Source organism: Ranitomeya imitator, chromosome 4, assembly GCF_032444005.1.
Source record: "Ranitomeya imitator isolate aRanImi1 chromosome 4, aRanImi1.pri, whole genome shotgun sequence".
Lineage (NCBI taxonomy): Eukaryota > Metazoa > Chordata > Amphibia > Anura > Dendrobatidae > Ranitomeya > Ranitomeya imitator.
In genome coordinates this window covers 674,145,359-674,167,194 of record NC_091285.1, presented here as the reverse complement: position 1 = coordinate 674,167,194, position 21,836 = coordinate 674,145,359, and the positions used below count along the sequence as shown (strand labels likewise).

Below are 21,836 nucleotides of genomic sequence, written 5' to 3'. Positions count from 1 at the left end.
AAATTGGTTCCAGGGGTACACGGACAGCAGTGGTGTGGTCAGTGGAGGCCTAGTGGAAGGAGTGACCGCAGACAGGCATCGAAGGCCTAAAATAATAACACATGGCTGTAGGCAATTTTAAATTGGTTCCAGGGGTAGACGGGCAGCAGTGACCTGGTCAGTGTAGTAGTAGTTGAAAGAATGGACCGCAGACAGGCATCGAAGGCCTAAAATAAAAAAATTGGGCTGGCTGTAGGCAATTTTAAATTGGTTCCAGGGGTACACGGGCAGCAGTGACCTGGTCAGTGTAGTAGTAGTTGAAAGAATGGACCGCAGACAGGCATCGAAGGCCTAAGATAAAAAAATTGGGCTGGCTGTAGGCAATTTTAAATTGGTTCCAGGGGTACACGGGCAGCAGTGGTCTGGTCAGTGGAAGTCTAGCGGAAGGAGTGACCGCAGACAGGCTTCCAAGGCCTAACATAACAAACTTGGGCTGGCTGTAGGCAATTTTAAATTGGTTCCAGGGGTACACGGGCAGCAGTGACCTGGTCAGTGTAGTAGTAGTTGAAAGAATGGACCGCAGACAGGCATCGAAGGCCTAAGATAAAAAAATTGGGCTGGCTGTAGGCAATTTTAAATTGGTTCCAGGGGTACACGGGCAGCAGTGGTGTGGTCAGTGGAGGCCTAGTGGAAGGAGTGACCGCAGACAGGCATCGAAGGCCTAAAATAATAACACATGGCTGTAGGCAATTTTAAATTGGTTCCAGGGGTAGACGGGCAGCAGTGACCTGGTCAGTGTAGTAGTAGTTGAAAGAATGGACCGCAGACAGGCATCGAAGGCCTAAAATAAAAAAATTGGGCTGGCTGTAGGCAATTTTAAATTGGTTCCAGGGGTACACGGGCAGCAGTGACCTGGTCAGTGTAGTAGTAGTTGAAAGAATGGACCGCAGACAGGCATCGAAGGCCTAAAATAAAAAAATTGGGCTGGCTGTAGGCAATTTTAAATTGGTTCCAGGGGTACACGGGCAGCAGTGGTGTGGTCAGTGGAGGCCTAGTGGAAGGAGTGACCGCAGACAGGCATCGAAGGCCTAAAATAATAACACATGGCTGTAGGCAATTTTAAATTGGTTCCAGGGGTACACGGGCAGCAGTGACCTGGTCAGTGGAAGTCTAGTGGAAGGAGTGACCGCAGACAGGCTTCCAAGGCCTAACATAACAAACTTGGGCTGGCTGTAGGCACTTTTAAATTGGTTCCAGGGGTACACGGGCAGCAGTGACCTGGTCAGTGTAGTAGTAGTTGAAAGAATGGACCGCAGACAGGCATCGAAGGCCTAAAATAAAAACACATGGCTGTAGGCAATTTTAAATTGGTTCCAGGGGTACACGGACAGCAGTGGTGTGGTCAGTGGAGGCCTAGTGGAAGGAGTGACCGCAGACAGGCATCGAAGACCTAAAATAATAACACATGGCTGTAGGCAATTTTAAATTGGTTCCAGGGGTACACGGGCAGCAGTGACCTGGTCAGTGTAGTAGTAGTTGAAAGAATGGACCGCAGACAGGCATCGAAGGCCTAAAATAAAAAAATTGGGCTGGCTGTAGGCAATTTTAAATTGGTTCCAGGGGTACACGGACAGCAGTGGTGTGGTCAGTGGAGGCCTAGTGGAAGGAGTGACCGCAGACAGGCATCGAAGGCCTAAAATAATAACACATGGCTGTAGGCAATTTTAAATTGGTTCCAGGGGTACACGGACAGCAGTGGTGTGGTCAGTGGAGGCCTAGTGGAAGGAGTGACCGCAGACAGGCTTCCAAGGCCTAACATAACAAACTTGGGCTGGCTGTAGGCACTTTTAAATTGGTTCCAGGGGTACACGGGCAGCAGTGGTCTGGTCAGTGGAAGTCTAGTGGAAGGAGTGACCGCAGACAGGCTTCCAAGGCCTAACATAACAAACTTGGGCTGGCTGTAGGCACTTTTAAATTGGTTCCAGGGGTACACGGGCAGCAGTGACCTGGTCAGTGTAGTAGTAGTTGAAAGAATGGACCGCAGACAGGCTTCGAAGGCCTAACATAACAAACTTGGGCTGGCTGTAGGCACTTTTAAATTGGTTCCAGGGGTACACGGGCAGCAGTGGTCTGGTCAGTGGAAGTCTAGTGGAAGGAGTGACCGCAGACAGGCTTCCAAGGCCTAACATAACAAACTTGGGCTGGCTGTAGGCACTTTTAAATTGGTTCCAGGGGTACACGGGCAGCAGTGGTCTGGTCAGTGGAAGTCTAGTGGAAGGAGTGACCGCAGACAGGCTTCCAAGGCCTAACATAACAAACTTGGGCTGGCTGTAGGCACTTTTAAATTGGTTCCAGGGGTACACGGGCAGCAGTGACCTGGTCAGTGTAGTAGTAGTTGAAAGAATGGACCGCAGACAGGCATCGAAGGCCTAAAATAAAAAAATTGGGCTGGCTGTAGGCAATTTTAAATTGGTTCCAGGGGTACACGGGCAGCAGTGGTGTGGTCAGTGGAGGCCTAGTGGAAGGAGTGACCGCAGACAGGCATCGAAGGCCTAAAATAATAACACATGGCTGTAGGCAATTTTAAATTGGTTCCAGGGGTACACGGGCAGCAGTGACCTGGTCAGTGGAAGTCTAGTGGAAGGAGTGACCGCAGACAGGCTTCCAAGGCCTAACATAACAAACTTGGGCTGGCTGTAGGCACTTTTAAATTGGTTCCAGGGGTACACGGGCAGCAGTGACCTGGTCAGTGTAGTAGTAGTTGAAAGAATGGACCGCAGACAGGCATCGAAGGCCTAAAATAAAAACACATGGCTGTAGGCAATTTTAAATTGGTTCCAGGGGTACACGGACAGCAGTGGTGTGGTCAGTGGAGGCCTAGTGGAAGGAGTGACCGCAGACAGGCATCGAAGGCCTAAAATAATAACACATGGCTGTAGGCAATTTTAAATTGGTTCCAGGGGTACACGGGCAGCAGTGACCTGGTCAGTGTAGTAGTAGTTGAAAGAATGGACCGCAGACAGGCATCGAAGGCCTAAAATAAAAAAATTGGGCTGGCTGTAGGCAATTTTAAATTGGTTCCAGGGGTACACGGACAGCAGTGGTGTGGTCAGTGGAGGCCTAGTGGAAGGAGTGACCGCAGACAGGCATCGAAGGCCTAAAATAATAACACATGGCTGTAGGCAATTTTAAATTGGTTCCAGGGGTACACGGACAGCAGTGGTGTGGTCAGTGGAGGCCTAGTGGAAGGAGTGACCGCAGACAGGCTTCCAAGGCCTAACATAACAAACTTGGGCTGGCTGTAGGCACTTTTAAATTGGTTCCAGGGGTACACGGGCAGCAGTGGTCTGGTCAGTGGAAGTCTAGTGGAAGGAGTGACCGCAGACAGGCTTCCAAGGCCTAACATAACAAACTTGGGCTGGCTGTAGGCACTTTTAAATTGGTTCCAGGGGTACACGGGCAGCAGTGACCTGGTCAGTGTAGTAGTAGTTGAAAGAATGGACCGCAGACAGGCTTCGAAGGCCTAACATAACAAACTTGGGCTGGCTGTAGGCACTTTTAAATTGGTTCCAGGGGTACACGGGCAGCAGTGGTCTGGTCAGTGGAAGTCTAGTGGAAGGAGTGACCGCAGACAGGCTTCCAAGGCCTAACATAACAAACTTGGGCTGGCTGTAGGCACTTTTAAATTGGTTCCAGGGGTACACGGGCAGCAGTGGTCTGGTCAGTGGAAGTCTAGTGGAAGGAGTGACCGCAGACAGGCTTCCAAGGCCTAACATAACAAACTTGGGCTGGCTGTAGGCACTTTTAAATTGGTTCCAGGGGTACACGGGCAGCAGTGGTCTGGTCAGTGGAAGTCTAGTGGAAGGAGTGACCGCAGACAGGCTTCGAAGGCCTAACATAACAAAATTGGGCTGGCTGTAGGCACTTTAAATTGGTTCCAGGGGTACATGGGCAGCAGTGTATGGTCAGTGGAAGTCTAGTGGAAGGAGTGACGGCAGACAGTCTTCGAAGGCCTAACATAACAAAATTGGGCTGACTGTAGGCACTTTTAAATTGGTTCCAGGGTAACACGGCCAGCAGTGGCCTGGTCAGTGTAGTAGTTGTAGAAAGAAGGGACCGCAGACAGGCTTCGAAGGCCTAACATAACAAAAATGTCAAAACAATGGTATTGTCAGTGCCAGGCATTGAAGGATGTCAGCGCCTAGACTACACATTGGTGAAGCTGTGAGAGATAATTTTGCTAGTGGTAGAGCACTGTTTGAGCTGGGGGGGGGAACTGTCTTGTGGCCGGCGTTACAGGCACAGGGCCCCTCATATTACAACGGTGTGTCTGATGTTGGGTGCGCACCACCACCGCCAGAGACACTTTATTGTACTATGAGGGACCCAGTGGCAGTGCCGTCGACCAAAAGCGGCCACACCCACCTCTTCAGACAAACAGCACTCTCAAGGGTCCAAGCGCAAAGTGGCGATAGCACGGCCCCGTGTGGGGAGTTTGGCCATTTCGTGAGGTGGAAACATGTCGTATGCTGGACAATCAGGTGAAGAAAATTACGAGATTGGAAAAGTCATTCAGAATAGTCCACAGGCAAGACCTTTTCATAGGAAAGCTAGGTGTCAGCCGGGCAGGGTGGGGCAAAAGATTTTGAAATCCAGTTGTGGTTCATTTTAATGAAGGTTAGATCATCTACATTTTGGGTAGCCAGACGAGTCCTTTTTTCTGTTAGTATTGAACCTGCAGCACTGAATACTCTTTCTGATAGGACACTAGCTGCCGGGCAAGCAAGCTCCTGCAATGCATATTCTGCCAATTCTGGCCAGGTGTCTAATTTGGATGCCCAGTAATCAAATGGGAATGACGGTTGAGGGAGAACGTCGATAAGGGATGAAAAATAGTTTGTAACCATACTGGACAAATGTTGTCTCCTGTCACTTTGAATTGATGCTGCAGTACCTGTCCTGTCTGCGGTCATAGAAAAATCACTCCACAACCTGGTCAGAAAACCCCTCTGGCCAACGCCACTTCTGATTTCTGCCCCTCTAACACCTCTGGTCTGCTGGCCCCTGGAGCTCGTGTGAGAACGATCACGGGCGCTGTGTGCAGGGAATGCCAGAAGCAAACGGTCAACAAGAGTTGATTGTTTTGTTGCTAATATTAGTTCCAAGTTCTCATGTGGCATAATATTTTGCAATTTGCCTTTATAGCGAGGATCAAGGAGGCAGGCCAACCAGTAATCGTCATCGTTCATCATTTTTGTAATGCGTGTGTCCCTTTTGAGGATACGCAAGGCATAATCCGCCATGTGGGCCAAAGTTCCCGTTGTCAAATCTGCGGTTGTGCTTGGTTGAGGGGCAGTTGCAGGCAAATCTACGTCACTTGTGTCCCTCAAAAAACCAGAACCCGGCCTTGCCACGCCACCAATTTCCCGTGCCCCCGGGAAAGCTTCCTCATTAAAAATATACTCATCCCCATCATCCTCCTCATCCTCCACCTCCTCTTCGCCCGGTACCTCGTCATGTACACTGCCCTGACCAGACAATCGCTGACTGTCATCAAGGCTTTCCTCTTCCTCTGGTGCAGACGCCTGATCCTTTATGTGCGTCAAACTTTGCATCAGCAGACGCATTAGGGGGATGCTCATGCTTATTATGGCGTTGTCTGCACTAACCAGCCGTGTGCATTCCTCAAAACACTGAAGGACTTGACACATGTCTTGAATCTTCGACCACTGCACACCTGACAACTCCATGTCTGCCATCCTACTGCCTGCCCGTGTATGTGTATCCTCCCACAAAAACATAACAGCCCGCCTCTGTTCGCACAGTCTCTGAAGCATGTGCAGTGTTGAGTTCCACCTTGTTGCAACGTCTATGATTAGGCGATGCTGGGGAAGGTTCAAAGAACGCTGATAGGTCTGCATACGGCTGGAGTGTACAGGCGAACGGCGGATATGTGCGCAAAGTCCACGCACTTTGAGGAGCAGGTCGGATAACCCCGGATAACTTTTCAGGAAGCACTGCACCACCAGGTTTAAGGTGTGAGCCAGGCAAGGAATGTGTTTCAGTTGGGAAAGGGAGATGGCAGCCATGAAATTCCTTCCGTTATCACTCACTACCTTGCCTGCCTCAAGATCTACAGTGCCCAGCCACGACTGCGTTTCTTGCTGCAAGAACTCGGACAGAACTTCCGCGGTGTGTCTATTGTCGCCCAAACACTTCATAGCCAATACAGCCTGCTGACGTATGCCAGTAGCTGCCCCATAATGGGAGACCTGGTGTGCAACAGTGGCAGGTGCGGATGGAGTGTTTGTGCGACTGCGGTCTGTGGACGAGCTCTTGCTTCTGCAGGAGGACGAGGAGGAGGAGGAGGAGGAGGAGGGGGTGCGAACGGCTACAGACAACTGTTTACTAGACCGTGGGCTAGGCAGAACTGTCCCAAACTTGCTGTCCCCTGTGGACCCTGAATCCACCACATTTACCCAGTGTGCCGTGATGGACACGTAACGTCCCTGGCCATGCCTACTGGTCCATGCATCTGTTGTCAGGTGCACCTTTGTGCTCACAGATTGCCTGAGTGCATGGACGATGCGCTCTTTAACATGCTGGTGGAGGGCTGGGATGGCTTTTCTGGAAAAAAAGTGTCGACTGGGTAGCTCGTAGCGTGGTACAGCGTAGTCCATCAGGTCTTTGAAAGCTTCGCTTTCAACTAACCGGTAGGGCATCATCTCTAACGAGATTAGTCTAGCTATGTGGGCGTTCAAACCCTGTGTACGCGGATGCGAGGCTAAGTATTTCCTTTTTCTAACCATAGTCTCATGTAGGGTGAGCTGGACTGGAGAGCTGGAGATCGTGGAACTAGCGGGGGTGCCGGTGGACATGGCAGACTGAGAGACGGTGGGAGATGGTATTGTTGCCGCCGGTGCCCTAGATGCAGTGTTTCCTACTACGAAACTGGTGATTCCCTGACCCTGACTGCTTTGGCCTGGCAAAGATACCTGCACAGATACAGCAGGTGGTGCGCTAAATGGTGGTCCTACACTGCCGGAAGGGATGTTGCGTTGATGACTAGCTTCATTGGCCGAGGGTGCAACAACCTTAAGGGACGTTTGGTAGTTAGTCCAAGCTTTCAAATGCATGGTGGTTAAATGTCTATGCATGCAACTAGTATTGAGACTTTTCAGATTCTGACCTCTGCTTAAGGAAGTAGAACATTTTTGACAGATGACTTTGCGCTGATCAATTGGATGTTGTTTAAAAAAATGCCAGACTGCACTCTTTCTAGCATCGGATACCTTTTCAGGCATTGCAGACTGAGCTTTAACCGGATGGCCACGCTGTCCTCCACCAGGTTTTGGCTTTGCCACGCGTTTTGGGCAAGATACGGGCCCGGCAGATGGAACCTGTGGCGATGTTGATGCCTGCTGCGGCCCCTCCTCCTCCTCTGCTTCAGAACTGCTGCCGCCTGCACCCTGTTCCCCCAATGGCTGCCAATCGGGGTCAAGAACTGGGTCATCTAATAACTCTTCTTGTACCTCCTGCGCAACTTCGTCTGTGTCACCGTGTCGTTCGGTGGTATAGCGTTCGTGATGGGGCAACATAGTCTCATCAGGGTCTGATTCTTGATCAGCACCCTGCGAGGGCAATGTTGTGGTCTGAGTCAAAGGACCAGCATAGTAGTCTGGCTGTGGCTGTGCGTCAGTGCACTCCATGTCAGATTCAATTTGTAATGGGCATGGACTGTTAACTGCTTCACTTTCTAAGCCAGGGACGGTATGTGTAAAGAGCTCCATGGAGTAACCCGTTGTGTCGCCTGCTGCATTCTTCTCTGTTGTTGTTTTTGCTGAAGAGGACAAGGAAGTGACTTGTCCCTGACCGTGAACATCCACTAACGACGCGCTGCTTTTACTTTTACCAGTTTCATGAGATGAGGCAAAAGAGCTAGAGGCTGAGTCAGCAAGATAAGCCAAAACTTGCTCTTGCTGCTCCGGCTTTAAAAGCGGTTTTCCTAATCCCAGAAAAGGGAGCGTTCGAGGCCTTGTGTAGCCGGACGACGAACCTGGCTCCACAGCTCCAGACTTAGGTGCAATATTTTTTCCCCCACGACCACCTGATGCTCCACCACTACCACTACCCTCATTACCAGCTGACAATGAACGCCCCCGGCCACGACCTCTTCCACTAGACTTCCTCATTGTTTTAAAAACGTAACCAAACTAACGTTATTTGTTGCAGTCACACAACTTACACGGTGAGCTATAACTTCAGTATGATTTAGCTACCCCTTTACAGGTTGGTGAGACCACAGCGAAAATCAGGCCCAATGTTACACACTCTTTTTTTGGTGGCTGCAAATTAGAGAGATGCTCCACACGCAGGACTGTCACTGAAGCACAAATGTTAATATTAATGTCACACTATTATTTTTTTTTTATTTTTATTTTTTTCAGGAACACTTTAGAAACCCCCCCAAAAAAAAAAAAAAGATTTTTGCAGGGAGAATTTAGAAAACAAATGTAACAAACTATATGCTTTCTATGGGCCACTGAGTGAGAGATGACGCACACAGGAATCAGGAGTGGCACACAAGCCCAGAGGCCAATATTTTTCTACCAATGATTGATGGAGTTATTTTCTCTGGTAGATTTTGGAACCCAAATCAAGGAAAAAAAATGTAGGCTTTCTATGGACCACAATTGGAGAGAGAGAGAGAGAGAGAGATGGCACACCCAGGAGTCAAGACTGGCACACAAGCAGAAAGGCCAATATTAATCTCCCACTGTTTTTTTTTTTTTTTTCAGGGAGACTTTAGAAAAAAAAATAATAAAAAAAATATGATTTTATCAGGAAGAATTTAGAAACCAAATAAAATAAAATGATTTTTTCAGGGAGAATTTATAAAACAAATAAAAACAAAAATAGGCGTTCTATGGCCCACTGACTGAGAGATGACGCACACAGGAGTCAGGAGTGGCACACAAACCCAGAGGCCAATATTTTTCTACCAATGATTGATGTAGTTATTTTCTCTGGTAGATTTTAGAACCCAAATCAAGGAAAAAAAATATAGGCTTTCTATGGACCACAATTGGAGAGAGAGAGAGAGAGAGAGAGAGAGAGAGATGGCACACCCAGGAGTCAAGACTGGCACACAAGCAGAAAGGCCAATATTAATCTCCCACTGTTTTTTTTGGTTGTTTTTTTTTTTTTTTTTTCAGGGAGACTTTAGAAAAAAAAATAATAAAAAAAATATGATTTTATCAGGAAGAATTTAGAAACCAAATAAAATAAAATGATTTTTTCAGGGAGAATTTATAAAACAAATAAAACCAAAAATAGGCGTTCTATGGCCCACTGACTGAGAGATGACGCACCCAGGAGTCAAGACTGGCACACAAGCAGAAAGGCCAATATTAATCTCCCACTGTTTTTTTTTTTTTTTTTCAGGGAGACTTTAGAAAAAAAAATAATAAAAAAAATGTGATTTTATCAGGAAGAATTTAGAAACCAAATAAAATAAAATGATTTTTTCAGGGAGAATTTAGAAAACAAATAAAACCAAAAATAGGCGTTCTATGGCCCACTGACTGAGAGATGACGCACCCAGGAGTCAAGACTGGCACACAAGCAGAAAGGCCAATATTAATCTCCCACTGTTTTTTTTTTTTTTTTTCAGGGAGACTTTAGAAAAAAAAATAATAAAAAAAATGTGATTTTATCAGGAAGAATTTAGAAACCAAATAAAATAAAATGATTTTTTCAGGGAGAATTTAGAAAACAAATAAAACCAAAAATAGGCGTTCTATGGCCCACTGACTGAGAGATGACGCACCCAGGAGTCAAGACTGGCACACAAGCAGAAAGGCCAATATTAATCTCCCACTGTTTTTTTTTTTTTTTTTCAGGGAGACTTTAGAAAAAAAAATAATAAAAAAAATGTGATTTTATCAGGAAGAATTTAGAAACCAAATAAAATAAAATGATTTTTTCAGGGAGAATTTAGAAAACAAATAAAACCAAAAATAGGCGTTCTATGGCCCACTGACTGAGAGATGACGCACCCAGGAGTCAAGACTGGCACACAAGCAGAAAGGCCAATATTAATCTCCCACTGTTTTTTTTTTTTTTTTTCAGGGAGACTTTAGAAAAAAAAATAATAAAAAAAATGTGATTTTATCAGGAAGAATTTAGAAACCAAATAAAATAAAATGATTTTTTCAGGGAGAATTTAGAAAACAAATAAAACCAAAAATAGGCGTTCTATGGCCCACTGACTGAGAGATGACGCACCCAGGAGTCAAGACTGGCACACAAGCAGAAAGGCCAATATTAATCTCCCACTGTTTTTTTTTTTTTTTTTCAGGGAGACTTTAGAAAAAAAAATAATAAAAAAAATATGATTTTATCAGGAAGAATTTAGAAACCAAATAAAATAAAATGATTTTTTCAGGGAGAATTTATAAAACAAATAAAAACAAAAATAGGCGTTCTATGGCCCACTGACTGAGAGATGACGCACACAGGAGTCAGGAGTGGCACACAAACCCAGAGGCCAATATTTTTCTACCAATGATTGATGTAGTTATTTTCTCTGGTAGATTTTAGAACCCAAATCAAGGAAAAAAAATATAGGCTTTCTATGGACCACAATTGGAGAGAGAGAGAGAGAGAGAGAGAGAGATGGCACACCCAGGAGTCAAGACTGGCACACAAGCAGAAAGGCCAATATTAATCTCCCACTGTTTTTTTTTTTTTTTTTCAGGGAGACTTTAGAAAAAAAAATAATAAAAAAAAAAAGATTTTATCAGGAAGAATTTAGAAACCAAATAAAATAAAATGATTTTTTCAGGGAGAATTTATAAAACAAATAAAACCAAAAATAGGCGTTCTATGGCCCACTGACTGAGAGAGAGAGAGAGAGAGATGGAACGCTTAGTACTGGCACACAAGCCCAAAGGGCAATATTAATCTCCCTTTTTTTTTCCAGGGAGAATTTCTAAAACCCCAAAAAAAAATAAAATAGGCTTTCTATGGCCCACTATTTGTGAGAGAGATGGGACGCTCAGGACTGGCACAGATGGCACGCTCAGGACTGGCACAGAAGCCCAGAGGCCAATATTAATCTCCCTTTTTTTCTGGGAGAATTTATAAAACCAAAAAAATATTTAAATAGGCTTTCTATGGCCCACTATTTGTGAGAGAGATGGCACGCTCAGGACTGGCACAGATGGCACGCTCACAACTGGCACACAAGCCCAGAGGCCAATATTAATCTCCCTTTTTTCAGGGAAAATTTATAAAACAAAAAAAATAAATAAATAGGCTTTCTATGGCCCACTATTTGTGAGAGAGATGGCACGCTCAGGGCTGGCACAGATGGCACGCTCAGGACTGGCACACAAGCCCAGAGGCCAATATTAATCTCCCTTTTTTTCAGGGAGAAATTATAAAACCCCCCAAAAAAATAAAATAGGCTTTCTATGGCCCACTATTTGTGAGAGAGATGGGACGCTCAGGACTGGCACAGATGGCACGCTCAGGACTGGCACAGAAGCCCAGAGGCCAATATTAATCTCCCTTTTTTTCTGGGAGAATTTATAAAACCAAAAAAAAATTTAAATAGGCTTTCTATGGCCCACTATTTGTGAGAGAGATGGCACGCTCAGGACTGGCACAGATGGCACGCTCACAACTGGCACACAAGCCCAGAGGCCAATATTAATCTCCCTTTTTTCAGGGAAAATTTATAAAACAAAAAAAAAAATTAAATAGGCTTTCTATGGCCCACTATTTGTGAGAGAGATGGCACGCTCAGGGCTGGCACAGATGGCACGCTCAGGACTGGCACACAAGCCCAGAGGCCAATATTAATCTCCCTTTTTTTCAGGGAGAATTTATAAAACCAAAAAAAAAAATAAATAGGCTTTCTATGGCCCACTATTTGTGAGAGAGATGGCACGCTCAGGGCTGGCACAGATGGCACGCTCAGGACTGGCACACAAGCCCAGAGGCCAATATTAATCTCCCTTTTTTTCAGGGAGAATTTATAAAACCCCAAAAAAAATAAAATAGGCTTTCTATGGCCCACTATTTGTGAGAGAGATGGCACACTCAGGACTGGCACACAAGCCCAAAGGCCAATATTAATCTCCCACTGTATTTTTATCAGGGAGAATTTATACACCCCACAAAAAAAAATACAGAAAAATGAAAAGGCTTTCTATGGCCCACTATGTGAGAGAGATGGCACACACAGGGATGGCACTCTAGCAGAAATGCCAAATTGCCAATCTTAATCTCCCACCAAAAAAAAAAAAAAAAAAAAAACAGGGAATGTCCTACAATTACTATCTCCCTGCCTGCAGTAATCTCAGCCAGGTATGGCAGGCAGCTACTATCTCCCTGCCTGCAGTAATCTCAGCCAGGTATGGCAGGCAGCTACTATCTCCCTGCCTGCAGTAATCTCAGCCAGGTATGGCAGGCAGCAATAAGGAGTGGACTGATGCACAAATGAAATAAAAAGTGTGGACAAACAAAAAAGATAGCTGTGCAGAAAGGAAGGAACAAGAGGATTTGTGCTTTGAAAAAAGCAGTTGGTTTGCACAGCGGCGTACACACAGCAATGCAGCTATCAGGGAGCCTTCTAGGGCAGCCCAATGAGCTACAGCGCTGAGGGGAAAAAAAAAAAAAAAAAAACTTCCACTGTCCCTGCACACCGAGGGTGGTGTTGGACAGTGCAAATCGCTGCAGCACAAGCGGTTTTGTGGTTAATGGACCCTGCCTAACGCTATCCCTGCTTCTGACAAAGCGGCAGCAACCTCTCCCTAAGCTCAGATCAGCAGCAGTAAGATGGCGGTCGGCGGGAACGCCTCTTTATAGCCCCTGTGACGTCGCAGACAGCAAGCCAATCACTGCAATGCCCTTCTCTAAGATGGTGGGGACCAGGACCTATGTCATCACGCTGCCCACACTCTGCGTTTACCTTCATTGGCTGAGAAATGGCGCTTTTCGCGTCATTGAAACGCGACTTTGGCGCGAAAGTCGCGTACCGCATGGCCGACCCCGCACAGGGGTCGGATCGGGTTTCATGAAACCCCGACTTAGCCAAAAGTCGGCGACTTTTGAAAATGTTCGACCCGTTTCGCTCAACCCTAGACCCGACCCCTGTGTGGGGTCGGCCATGAGGTCGGCAATCTTCTGAATCTGGTATCGGAATTCCGATACCGAGTTCCGATATGTTTGCAATATCGGAAATCGGTATCGGAATCCATATTTAAGTGTAAAATAAAGAATTAAAATAAAAAATATTGCTATACTCACCCTCTGACGCGCCCTGGTACTAACTGGCAGCCTTCCTTCCTTAGAATCAGCATGTGAATGACCTTAGATGACGTCGCGGCTTGTGATTGGTCGTGCGACCGCCCATGTGACCGCTCATGCGACCAATCACAAGCCGCGATGTCACCGAAGGTCCTTCAAGCGCTGAGTCTTAGGAAGGAAGGCTGCCGGAAAGAAGCAGGGCGCGTCCGAGGGTGAGTATATACCTAATAGGAGAGAAGATTTTCCTTTGATCTCTACATCGTTTCTCTCCCATCCACCTGGTTTAGATGATTCATCAACAACTTGTCAATTGGCATTTGTGAATTATGAATTACCGGTGACCATTAATTTTCTTGGAACAATGGTTGCAACATTTTGGACTGCTAACAATTAGGGTTGAGCGACTTTTACTTTTATAGGATCGGGTCGGGTTTCACGAAACCCGACTTTTTCAAAAGTCGGGTCGAGTGAAATCGGTCGGGGTCGGCCGAAACACGAATTCCAATGCAGTGCATTGGGTTTACAATGGTTCCCAGGGTCTGAAGGAGAGGAAACTCTCCTTCAGGCCCTGGGATCCATATTTAAGTGTAAAATAAAGAATTAAAATAAAAAATATTGCTATACTTACCCTCTGACGCGCCCTGGTACTAACCGGCAGCCTTCCTTCCTTAGAATCAGCGCGTGAAGGACCTTAGATGATGTCGCGGCTTGTGATTGGTCGCGCGACCGCCCATGTGAATACTCACCCTCGGACGCGCCCTGCTTCTTTCCGGCAGCCTTCCTTCCTAAGAATCAACGCTTGAAGGACCTTCGGTGACGTCGCGGCTTGTGATTGGTCGCGTGAGCGGTCACATGGGCGGTCGCGCGACCAATCACAAGCCGCAACGTCATCTAAGGTCATTCACGCGCTGATTCTAAGGAAGGAAGGCTGCCGGTTAGTACCAGGGCGCGTCAGAGGGTAAGTATAGCAATATTTTTTATTTTAATTCTTTATTTTACACTTAAATATGGATTCCAATACCGATTTCCGATATTGCAAACATATCGGAACTCGGTATCGGAATTCCGATACCAGATTCAGAAGATCGCTGACCTCATGGCCGACCCCACACAGGGGTCGGGTCGGGTTTCATGAAACCCGACTTTGCCAAAAGTCGGCGACTTCTGAAAATGGCCGACCCGTTTCGCTCAACCCTACTAACAATATCTGGCCCCAAACTCAACATTATAAAGTGATTTTCCCAAGGAATGTTTAGTATTTTACAATAGGAACTCCTGAACAACTCACCATTGGGCTCATCCTTGATGGTTACAGAAAGATCAAAGTTATTACATTCATTTTCCTTCTCCGTCACAAACTCATAGTATGCAGCCATCACCTAGAACAAAAAAAAGGTCATCGGCCATTAAGTATAGTACAAAGTCATTAAAATTCGCACCACGTGATTTACTCCATATGTTGACACTGCTCCGAGCGGTCAATGGGTCTCTTAAATCGCAGATGTGGGGGCAGCCAAGGTGGAGAGAGTAGTTTTACTTTTAGTATACTTTTTTTGACACTAGTATTTTACTTTTTGTCACCATTTACCCTTCACCCAAAAATGACAAAACAACTAAAGCAGTGCATACAAACCCCCCAGTAATAACAGTAATTTACCAAAGGCTGAGTTAATAATCAGTAATCTATTATGCACGCACCTTGTGAGGCTCAAGAAAATTTGGTGCCTGCTAAATAACTCAACATAGCCATTAAGGTTTAATCCACTGGCATAAAAGTGAGCATACCCCTATGTGAAAATGGCCAAATTGTGCCCAATTAGCCTTTTTCCCTCCCCAGTGTCATGTGACTCATTAGTGTTGCAAGGTCTTAGGAGTAAATAGGGAGCAGTTGGGTTAAATTCTGTATTATCGCTATCACACTCTCTCATACTGGTCACTGGAAGTTCAACATGGCTCCTCATGGCAAAAAACTCTCTGAGGATCTAAAAAAAGAATTGTTGCTCTACATAAAGATGGCTGAGGCTATAAGAAGACTGATGACAATATGACACTGAGATGCAGCACGGTGGCCAAGACCATAGAGTAGTTTAACGAGGCAAGTTCCACTCAAAACAGTCGTCGCCATGGTCAACCAAATAAGTTGAGTGCACGCGCTTGGTGTCATATCCAGAAGTTTTATTTTCAAAATAGATGTATAAGTGCTGCCAGCACTGCTGCAAAGGTTACAGGGGTAAGGAGTCAGCCTGTCAGTGCTCAGAACATACACCGCACACTGCATCAAATTGGTCTGCATAGCTGATGTCCCAGAAGGAAGCCTCTTTTAAAGATGGTGCTCCCGAAAGCCCGCTGAAAACAAGCAGACTAAGGACATGGATTACTGGAACCGTGCCCTGTGATCTGATGAGACCAAGATAATCTTACTTGGCGAAGATAGTATCAAGTGTGTGTGGAGGCAAACAGGTGAGGAGTACAAAGACAAGTGTGACATGCCTACAGTCAAGCATGGTGGTGGGAAGGCCATGGTTTGGGGCTACAAAAAAAAAATGCATGAATGACATGTTGAAGCAGAGTCTGATCCTCTACCTTCGGAAACTGGGTCGCAGGGCGGTATCCCAACATGATAATAAAACCAAACATACCTCTAAAACAACCACTGCCTTGGTAAAGAAACTCAGGCTAAAGGTGCTGGACTAGTCAAGAATGTCTCCAGACCTAAATCATATTGAGCATCTGTGGGGCATCCTCAAGTGGAATTTGAAGAAATGTAAGATCACTAACATCTACCAGCTCCGTGATGTCCTCATGGAGGTGGGAAGCGGATTGGAGTGGGAGCCTGTGAAGCTCTCGTGAACTCCATGCCCAAGGGAGTTAGGTAAGTGCTTGAAAATAATGGTGGCAACACAAATATTGACACTTTTGCCACAATTTGGCCATTTTCACTTGTATTCACTTTTTTTGTCAGCAGTTCAGACATTAAGGGCTGTGTGTTGAGTTATTTAGAGGGCACCAAATTTTCAGCGCAATATTGTGGAGGAAAGACCGGCAATACTGCTCATGATGTGTATGTGCTGGAGGAAAGGACCGCAGTCCTCACTTCATGTAGGCAAAAAAAACCTCAGCCCCGAAATGATGATAGAGAATGAAGATCTTGATTTAATAAGTGAACATTTTATCTTGATCCAGTAAGAAGGTCCACGTTTCACCAATAACGGTCTTTATCAAGGACATCTATAGTGCATACATCATGGATACATGTTAGAACATACAATATGATAAGCATAAAACAGCACAAAAATGAAAATGTGTACAAAAATAATATGTAAAAAAAGTGGAAGAGCAGAAGAGGGTTTGACAAGAGTTAATAAATAATAAGCAAGTAATGAATGGTTATGAAAAAATGGGTATAGATGTCCTTGATAAAGACCTTTCTTGGTCGAAACGTTGGACCTTTTCTTGTCTGATCAAAATAAAATATTTGCTTATTGCATCAAGATCTTCGTTCTCCATCATCATTTCAGTGCTGAATTTTTTTTTTACCTTTCAGCAATACTGGTGCCTCAGCATGAATGAAAAAAAAAAAAGGTGTAGCTATAACCACTTTAACCCCACTGACCAATCAACGCCAGCTCTTCTTCCTCTATACAGTACAGTACTGTACAGTTTGCTCAGTTTTATGGCTTTCCCTCCCTACCTTTCTAGCTGTGAGCTGCGATATCATCTCACTATCCAGATTTACAACACAATGGCTGCTGCATTCCTTGCCCAGGCTTTTATACAGGCTATGATAATCCTTTCTGATTGGCTGGGCTATAGCATGTGATGTAATAATTACAAGACATGGTAAGGAAGCTGGCCCGGCCATGTCTGAGATCCCGTGAGCCTTCTCTGGCTGATCTAATCTTCTGCATTGAGTAAAATAGCGCTGACCATTTTAGACAACTCACATGAAGCAATTCCCAAATTGTTCGCATTCATTGGGTTCAGTGATTTCATACAAATTTGACACAAATTCAGCATAAATAAATTCACTCATCTTTACCAGGTCCTAGTCCATTATATATTTTATAGAACCTGATTATCATAATGTACTTTTCATACCGTTAGTGCAGCCTGTCCCTGTCCTTTGGCCTTCACCTGAAAACCTTCATTGATGAAGGTCTGTGGAGAGAATAAAGGCAAGTTTAGGTAAATAGAAAAAAGAACTCACATTCACCGAAATACGGGCCGACATGATCTATGATCTATGATCTAATCATAGGATCTTTTCACAGATTAAGTGTAAACACAGCCCCACGTTGGGCACCAAAACTGTCATAGTTGTTTTCGTTCTGACCCAATGTCAGACATAGCAGATCACCAGTGAGGCCAAATCAGGAGGTTACGCCCGTCATTTTACAAGCGCGCTTGGAGACAAAGGACACCTCACACATATTCTGTGAGCAAGTCACTTTTATCTGATGTAATGCAGCAAGAGGCAATATTTTATACCATTTACAACAAATGTAACTCTCAATGTAATTCATGTAGCTCCCACCATCACCCAGGGTCATACTGACCTTTATTCTCTCACGTACCCAGAGCATGTTATGGCTGACTATTGAGAAAATACATGCTAAGAAATGTAGTCTCCTTGAAGGGGAGACCATCAGACTACTGCATCAACAGATTCTAGTAATTCTAGCAATTAAAGGCAAAAGCCACTTACAGGCAAACTATTAACCCTTCTATATCAGGGGCTTTTACCTTTTAAAGCAGCAAATATAAATTAAAAAAGGTCTAAAAAACCCTCTAAATTCTCAAACTTGACATGAGTCCTAAATTATAGAATTGTCAAAAGGGATTTGCTCTTGAAAAGTGTCATAGAAACTCTTTACTGTCAGGTTTTCAAAATTCTATCTAGCGACAACTAATCATATATGAGGGTGACAAGGTCAGGGGCAACCAAATTGGTCACCAATATCGTGAAAGCTTTGAAAAAAAAAAAGGGTAGGAGCTCAGCGTGACTCATGGTGAACGGAATGGAAAAACAGAGAGTCAGTCAGGGTGATGCTCTAAACTGCTGTTAACTTTGGTCTTGCTGGAATTAATGCATTAGAAATTCCAAGTAGTTTCAGATCACGACCATACAATAGACTAAATTACGGGCAGACACCCACTGAATGGGACTAAAGGCAGTATCAGGCATAACGACATGTTATAGAGAGGGAGGAGTTATCCTTAATTACATATCCTTTTCCGTATCCATGTGGATAGATCACTTTACCTTATCCTACAGCTATGGGAATGATTGGGAAAAGCTACAGCGCCGAGTAAATATGTCTGTATGGATGAATTGTTCTCCAGAGCATAACAAACATCGTCGCAGAGGGTTTGACAACAACCAGATCCATACACCTGCTCCATTTCCACTTAGATGTGGAACCGCGAAAGCATATTCAACAGAAATGTATTGTGGCGCAGAGACCCACCGGCTCCCTGCACTGCAATACATGCAGTCAGCCAATCAGAGGCCACGAGCAGATGTTGGCTTGCCCGTGATGGGTGGCACATGGCAGAGACCGCACACCAAAGTCAGCTGCTGGCTTCTGCTCAGGCTATAGAGAAGGATGCCACATGTTGTGGGAAGGGGGAAAAGTAAGAAAAATATTTTTTTTTCTTAAGCGTGCAGAAGAAGAACAGTAGGGGCCCAGGATGGGGAGCATTATACTAGGAAGAGAGCCATAATGGGGGGAATTAAACTAGGAAGGGGGGCAAAATAAGGGGCATTATTCCAGGGAAGAGGCCAGAACGGGGGACATTGTATCAGGAAGGGGGCAAGAATCGGGGCATTATACCAGGAAGGGGGCCAGAATGTAGGGCATTATATCAGGAATGAGTCCAAAATGGGCAACATTATACCAGAATGCGAGAGATTATACCAGGAAAAGGCCAAGGATGTGAGACATTATTATAGGATGAAGCTCAGGATAAGGGGAATTATTACTGGAAGGCGATAGGCAGGAGGACATTATTAAATAAAGGGTCCAGGACAGGAGAGCATTATTGCTTGATGAGGAACACTTTTCCAAGAAGGATCCAGACGAGAAATAGCCAAGAAATCGTTAATCCAAAATTTTTGTTTAGATCTTTCCAGAACTTTATGGATCCCCAATTCATAAACTTTTACATATTGTCACAAAAAACCCCTAAAATTCTGGCATGAAAAACGTGGTAATTAAGATAAGGCGATGACTGAAAAGATAAAATTATGAATTTGTTTGGCTGAAAGTCCAACCTGATTTTTTTTTTGTCATCCGACCAAAGGGGAATTTATAAACACAAATTTGTGTAAAAAATAATTGTCTTAAACAGACACATACTATGTCACCTAAATTTTGAGATATGGACCTATCTTAATCCTAACTTGAACATTTTTCAACAAACTTTACCAGGGACCTGGAAACATCAACTTGAATTTTCCTATACTCCCAATTCTCACCTCGTCAGAACGAGCGTATAAAGTATTTTGCAGGTTGAACTGATAGTCAGTTACACTAGTTCTTCCAGGTAACTTGAAGGAGACTGCTATGTTCAATATCTTGCTATCAGCCATGGCCACCTGATACTGAGCCAAAGACTGGAAGAACATGATGGTCGCCTGATGAAAGCCATAGAGGATAAAAGATGTCGTTAACACAGATTAGTCATTGACGTCATCACCAAACATCACAAAAGTGGATCGGAGCAGCAGAAAACATCTCTCACTTGTGTCGATGCATATCTCGCACCGTAAAAACGCTGTTCTGTCAGCCAGTAAGCCACGGGGTCTGCAAGGTCATAGTTTTTGAGATGTAAGAGAGTGAGGAGACCATAAGATGTTGCCTCCAAAGATATGTACTTGCAGTCAGGTTCATCCCAATGAGACTTGTCTGTAAACGACAGAGAACAGAGTAAAATCAGTCAATTTTTGGTGAAAGATTGAAAAGACTTGACTCCAGAAGAAAGAGAAGGAGATACATGATCTGAGGTCTCATAGCAGATGGCATAATCTCTTTAAACATTTAATTTCAACTCTGCTAGTTAACCCCCCATCCACTTTATAAGTGATAATTAGAGATGAGCGAATCAATTTGATGAAAATTTGGGGTCAAATTTTTGGAAATTGCGGAACACAGCAATTTGCGATTTGCTTTGTGCAGATTGCTTAACATTGCAGTAGATTATATGAGTCAGAGAAAGCTGACATAATCTTAACTGGGGTCCCCATAATATTTTGCAGTTAATACATTACATGGTATGGCATAGAAAACATTATCATAGCCTGTATAAAACCAAAGTAGGGAATGCAGCAGTGATTTTTTGATGAATTTGGACACTTAAAGCAGTGTTTTTCACGTGTGAAAAAAATTCTACCTGTTTCATCAATAAATAAATTACAAAACTTCTTCTATCCTATGCAATGTTAAACGCGGCATATTGATGCCATCCATGTGCTCTTTATATTTTTCATGTACCTTTAGATTTGAATTGGTAGATTGCATCCATGATGATGGAAAAAATGGACACATGTCCGGAAAACGTCACGGACATGTGAGCAGCTCTATAGATTTAATGGGAATGTGAAAAACAAGGATGAAACACGTACGGGCAACACAGATGTCTAAATGAGGCTAAAAAGATAGGGAGAGAAAGCCATAAATCACTGAGGAAACTGTACAGATATTGTGTGACAGCACGGAAGGGAAAAAGATTAGCGTGTGAGGAAAAGATGATGATGTTGCACATTTTTTCAGGGCAAATTGAGGCTTTTTATTTGCTGCAAATCAAATTTCTTGAGAAAATTTAGCAAATATTTCAAATTAAGATTTCAAATTTGTCGCTCATTTCTAGTCACAACCACCAGAATATCCGTGATCCTGAGAACGGCGGTAAAAAATGCCCAATCAGGATGTAGTGATGGCCCAACACCACTAAGCCATTGTGCATGGCACTGCAGAAGGTAGCTGTGAATTGGTTATAATTTGCCAAGGTGTGAAATACCTTATTTTATTTTCTTGATGAAGACGCCCTAAAATGACTAATTAGTAGTATTACCTGTTGCCGCAGATAGTAATTTAGTTGGATTATCAAGTATTCCAGCCAGAGCAAGGGCATATGAAGTGATAGCGATGGAATGGGGTCTCACAAGAGGATGGTAATGGTCCAGGAGGAACCCAACGGCCTTATCAATACTGGACTTTAGATTCTATGGATGAAAATATACACATATGAAATGCTGGATAATGTGATTTTTTTCCTATAAACATATAGTTATGAGAATGTACCAGCCACTTACATTGACCTGACCAGTGCAGAATTCCTGACTTTCCAGTAAAGCAATGACAACAAAGGCTGTGATGGCCACTTCTGGATCTGATGAATTGTAGAGACCTCCCTGTGAAGAAGATATTTGTGTTTGTAGTACATGATCTCATGATGAACATTGGGTTCAAATATGACAAATTGATGACCATGAAAGTCTACAATGGGAGACATTTTTTTTAACCTATCATCACATGGAG

The 21,836-nt window shown here is 44.3% G+C and overlaps 1 protein-coding gene across 1 annotated transcript in view; it reads right to left on the bottom strand.

Moving 5' to 3' along the window:
• LOC138677284 (complement C3-like) overlaps window positions 1–21,836 on the bottom strand; it is a 103,005-nt gene that overhangs the window by 10,626 nt on the left and 70,543 nt on the right. The window contains exons 27-32 of the mRNA XM_069767315.1: window positions 21,611–21,709; window positions 21,370–21,520; window positions 20,041–20,204; window positions 19,775–19,933; window positions 17,395–17,454; window positions 14,585–14,675 (exon numbers count right to left, since the gene is read on the bottom strand). Of these exons, the coding sequence (XP_069623416.1) occupies window positions 14,585–14,675; window positions 17,395–17,454; window positions 19,775–19,933; window positions 20,041–20,204; window positions 21,370–21,520; window positions 21,611–21,709 (724 nt within the window). The remainder of the gene's footprint in view (window positions 1–14,584; window positions 14,676–17,394; window positions 17,455–19,774; window positions 19,934–20,040; window positions 20,205–21,369; window positions 21,521–21,610; window positions 21,710–21,836) is intronic.